We start from the raw sequence: 5,166 nt of genomic DNA on the forward strand, positions 1-5,166 counted from the left end.
CATGGTCACGTCTGCCTATTACCTGGCACGGGGCTGCAAGGAGCTTTTCCACCTGCCCCCTGAGGTGATGGGCTGTATTGTGGCTGATGTCATGCCCTCTGGAGGCCCCAGGGTGGCAGCCTGTGGGGATGCACCAGTCTCTACCTGGACAGTGGAGGCTATGGAGTTTCTCAGCTATCTGCATGGCAAGGAGGTGTCTGGCCTAGTGCAGGAGGTGATGACGCCGCAGCTCATAGTGATTGAGCTGCCCCAGCTCGTGGCCCAGATGCATCACCTGGGCCTGGCCAGGCAGGTCACTCCCAGTTGGTTCTGCCAGGTGCTCAGGCGCTTCCTAGCTTATGGCCACTTAAGGAACCAGCTCAAGCTGCAGCCTGCAGCATATTCCCTTGTAAGTTCTGCAGTGCCACAGCTTCTCCATGTTTTGCTGTCATACCAGCCTGTGTCACCTGCCTCGGATTACTTCTACCCGCAGCTTCAGTTGGGTGTGACAGAGCCTGTCCTAGTGACCCATGTCTCTGACCCACACCACATCTACTGCCAGTTGCAGAGCCTGTCCCAGGAGATCCGTTGCCTTTCTGATACCATGCGTCACACTGATGACCAGTGGGAGCAGGATTTATTACCCAAAGTGGGCTCACCCTGTGCTGCCCGTGGCATAGATGGCCAGTGGTACCGTGCACTCCTGCTGGAGCTTATTGCTGGGGAGCAGGACCAGCAAGTGGCTCTGGTGATCTTTGTGGACTATGGCAGGAAGGAGACTGTGACCAGAGCTAACGTGCGCCATTTGCCTGTTGAGTGTTTCCGCATGCCTGTGGTGACTTACCCATGTGCTCTTCAGGGTATCTCGGATGGCGGTTGTGGCTGGTCCCCATCGCAGATTGATGAGCTGAAGGCATTGGTGCTAGGCCAAGGAGTGAGTGCTCGCGTCAAAGCCTTTAACTCCTTCGAGCATCTCTATTATGTGAGCCTGTATGGGGAAAATGGCATCAACTTGAACCATCTTTTTGGGATGCGGGCTTGCTGCCTGGTGAGCAGCCATACACAAGTCGGCCAAACTGAGGCTCGGGAGCAGCTGGAAGTAAAAGAATCCACAGCTGAAGAACTGGAATTGCCACCAGGAGCACCTCCTGTTGTTTTAACACACAGAGACTTGGCCTCTGCTCCGGTAGTTGGTGTGCGTCTGAAGTTGGGCGCATTCCACGACGCGCGGGTCTCCCACCTGCAAGACCCATCCGAGTTCTGGCTGCAGCTCCATGAGCATCGCCGGCTCTTCAGGCAGCTGAGGCAGAGCATGTGGAATTTTTACTCCCATACCACGAAGCTGGGTGGTGCTGGGTGGGACTTACAGCCTGGATCCCTTTGTTGTGCCAGTGGGAAAGAGGGTGCCTTTTATCGAGCGGTGATCACCAGGGTACTGGACAGTGGGGTAGAAATACACCTGGTGGACAGAGGCAATACGGAAACTGTAGATAGGGGTGTGGTAAAGGAGCTGCTCCCTCGGTTCAGGGAACTACCTGCTTTAGCTCTGAAGTGTTGTTTGGCAGGTGTCTCTCCTCTGAGAGGGACTTGGAGTGAAGCATCTCTGTCTGCCTTCAGGGAGATTGTACTGAACAAGGGACTAAAGGTTCATTTTTTGAGCGTGCAGGGTGACAAATACACGGTTGAAATTTTTGACCAGTCCCAATTAGGAGAGAAAAGTGTAAGTAAACTCATGGCCCAGGGAGGATATGCTGAATACCAGAGGTGTGAAATACCCGAGACTCCTCAGAAATCATCTGATAAGGCTGTGAGCCAGGCCGCTTCCCCAGCACGTGCTGGGGAGGAAAGCCAGATAAATGCAGAGACGAGGCTCAGAGAAGAATCTGATCTAAAGAGAAGTGATAGAGCGCTTAATCCTTACGCGGCTGTGATGGTCAGAGAGAGCCCTGTTGCAGCCATTCACAATTCTAAAAGTGGTAAATCTCTTCCTGCCCAGAAGTATGAGGGCAAGGAAAACCTGCCCATCTCTTGGAGACAGAATTATGTGGAAATGAAGCCAGGTTCCTCTTATGGAGGTCAGTTAGAAGTGGGAAGTACAGTTAATGTAGTTGTGTCATATGTTGAAAATCCTAGTTATTTTTGGTGTCAGTTAAGTAGAAATTGCCATGACCTTAACGTATTAATGGCTGAAATTCAGGAGTATTGTAAAAATTCATCCCACCCACATGCTTGGCCAAATTCTGTGTGTTTAGCCCAGTACTCAGAGGATGAACAATGGTACAGGGCTTTAATTATTGGTGAAGTTCCTTCCGCAGGAAAAGTAGAAGTCATATATGTTGACTATGGCAACAGAGAGCTGGTCTCTCTAACAAACCTCCGCTCAACTAATGAACGCTTTCTTAGGCTAGAGGCTCAGGCTTTCAGGTGCAGCCTTTACAACTTAATCCAGCCAAATGGTCAGGATCCTTTTGCTTGGGATGAAGAAGCAATTCAGGCTTTTCAGGAGTTTGTTGATGCTTCATCATCTCACTTTGAACTGAAGTGTACAATATTTGCCTTGGCTTCGATAAACAATAAGGAGCTATTTAACATTGTAGATTTAATGACACCTTTTCAGAGTGCTTGCCAGTTTCTGACTGAGAGAGGTGTGGCCAGACCTTTATCTCCTCAAAAGCCTCTGGTATCCATAGTTCAGCTTCATTCTTATTATTATTCTATGCACGGTATCAAAATTGGGAGTGAGGAAGATGTTTATATTACGCACGTTGATGATCCATGGACATTCTACTGCCAACTTGAAAGATGTGCAGATGTCTTAGCACAGCTTATCGATAACATTGGTCGCCTAAGTGAAACAATGACGAGCTTAGAAACCTTGCAAAAGTCTGGGAGCTTGTGTCTAGCAAAGTATACTGATAATCACTGGTACAGGGGAGTAATTGTGAAAAGAAAACCTAATACGGAAGTCTTCTTTGTAGATTTTGGGAACACAGAGACAATAGAGAAAGATCAACTGCTTCCTTTACCCAGTGATGCTTGTGATATCTTGCTTTTGCCAATGCAGGCCATAAAGTGTTCGTTATCTGATATATCTAATGTTCCCAAAGAAGCTACAACATGGTTTAAGCAAGCTGTCCTAGAAAGGCAATTAAAAGCGATAGTTGTAGCAAAGGAATCTGATGGTAAACTGTTGATTGAGTTGTTTGATGGTAATACTCAAATTAATGCAAAACTGAAGGAGGAGTTAAGCTTAATAAAAAATACAGGACAGTGCAGGCATGTAGAAAATGAAACTTTGTGCTCTAGAAATACAGATGTGAATGAGAGGAATGAGCCTGCAGAGTCCCCTTTAAATGCAGGTAGGCCTCTTGAAAGAAAAAAAAGCAGATCTGAAGCCCAGGAAGGAGGGGGGAGTAGCAAAAGGCACTTCAAAGAAGGAGATGTAAACCTCTTCCAGCCTGCTACAAAGGGAGATCTGGCAGCTGGATTACTAGAATCTGATGAAATACTTAACAGTAAGAAGGGTGCTTTTTTGTTAAATAAAGCAGGGGAGGAGTCTCTGCTCTCCGTCCAGATGGATACACAGTCGGATCTTAAATGTGATGCTGAAGGCAGGTGTATAACGCTTAAAAACATACCTGATCTTCTGCAACAGAAGATAGTGCCAGCTCTTAAAGTGTTAGTGTATGTGTCTCATGTAAATGATCCGCTGGATTTTTATGTTCAACTAGAAAGTGACGAGGCTCAGCTTAACAGCATTTCGGAAAGCTTAAACAATAGGACACAAGCAAAGAACCCTTGTGGACAACTTTTCCAAGCAGGAGACTTAATCAGTGCTGTTTATTCAGAAGACAGCTTGTGGTATCGAGCTGTAGTAAAAGAGAAGACTTCTGACAATTTGATAAGTATACAATATATTGATTATGGTAATATGTCAGTAATTAATGTTGATCAAGCACACAGACTCCCTGAAGACTTGTCATCTATTCCAGCAATAAGCTTTCACTGCTTCCTAAGTGGACTTAAACACAAAAAAAATACAGACTGGGCAGAGAAAGCAGTGCTTTACTTCACCAAGAGAACAAGTGAAGTTCTGCTAATGTGTGAATTTGTAGAGAAGGTTGAGGATAAATGGGAAGTTATTCTCAGTGACCATCAAGGTATAATAACAGTGGATTTAGCTGATGAAAATCTTGCAAGTAGGGAAGAAATACTTGATAGAGAGAACAGTGACATGGTAACTGTGTGTGAGCCTTTGCCTCCTCAGGCACAAAATGAAATTTCCAGTGTAAGTGATCGTAAATCATTTATCTGGAAGTTTCCAGAGGCAGGTCAGACTGTAAAAATTTATGTCACAGTGGTAAATGGTCCAGAATATTTTTGGAGTCGCAGTGCTGATACAGAAGACATGAACTACGTAGAGGAAAAAATAGAGGAAGCTGAAAACCTTGGACTAAACTCTTTGAATGATTGCAGATCTTGTATTAAAAGTGGTGATATTTGTCTGGCAAAATATAGTCAAGATGGAAAGTTCTACAGAGCTCAAGTCAGCAGCATAAAAGGTGACAATGTAGTTGTTAGACACGTGGATTACGGAAGCGAGGAAGCTGTTAGCTTGGAGATGATCAGACAAATTCCATGTGAATTGCTCAAAATACCTAATCAAGCATTTGCTTGCTGTCTGTCAGGTTTCAATTCCTCAGAGGGCTCATGGCTTAGTGAAGCAAAAGAGAAGTTTTATGATATGACTGAAGACCTCTTATTAGAAGCTGAAGTAATAGAAACTCGGGAAGACAAAACTTCTGAAGTCTCTCTATCTGTTGTCAAGCTGGAAGCTTCTGGCAAGAGTATTAATGTGGAGATGAAGTCTTTTTGGAAGGCTAATAAAGGAACTGGTGACAACGCTTTCTCAAACCTTGAGAACCCCTTGAAGGAAAACAGATGTTCAAACAATGATATTGGTCTTTGTCTCAAAAGAGAAGCTACTGCTGTTTGTGGATTAGCTCAAGAAGAAAGTGAAAGTGCTTTACTTTGTTCTGAACCTTTCCTGGGTCTAACTTCCGGGTGTTCAAATACTGTAGAAGCAAATGTGTCAGTGAGAGCTGTTGAGTATATGTCTGGGAAGGCTGATGATGGATGTGAAACAGGTGAGCATCAAAGCAACTTTGATAAAGAGACACCACTCTT

General features: G+C 45.3%; 1 protein-coding gene across 1 annotated transcript in view; it reads left to right on the forward strand.

Moving 5' to 3' along the window:
* Nucleotides 1–10: 10 nt before the first annotated feature.
* LOC104073383 (tudor domain-containing protein 6-like) overlaps nt 11–5,166 on the forward strand; it is a gene marked incomplete at its 5' end in the record, with an annotated part of 10,533 nt that continues 5,377 nt past the window's right edge. Inside the window, 2 exon segments of the mRNA XM_009573112.1 lie at nt 11–5,164; nt 5,166. The exon segment at nt 5,166 is cut by the window's right edge and continues 192 nt beyond it. Coding sequence (XP_009571407.1) covers nt 11–5,164; nt 5,166 — 5,155 coding nt within the window.

This window comes from Fulmarus glacialis, unplaced genomic scaffold (genome assembly GCF_000690835.1).
Source record: "Fulmarus glacialis isolate BGI_N327 unplaced genomic scaffold, ASM69083v1 scaffold34952, whole genome shotgun sequence".
Taxonomy (NCBI): Eukaryota; Metazoa; Chordata; class Aves; order Procellariiformes; family Procellariidae; genus Fulmarus; species Fulmarus glacialis.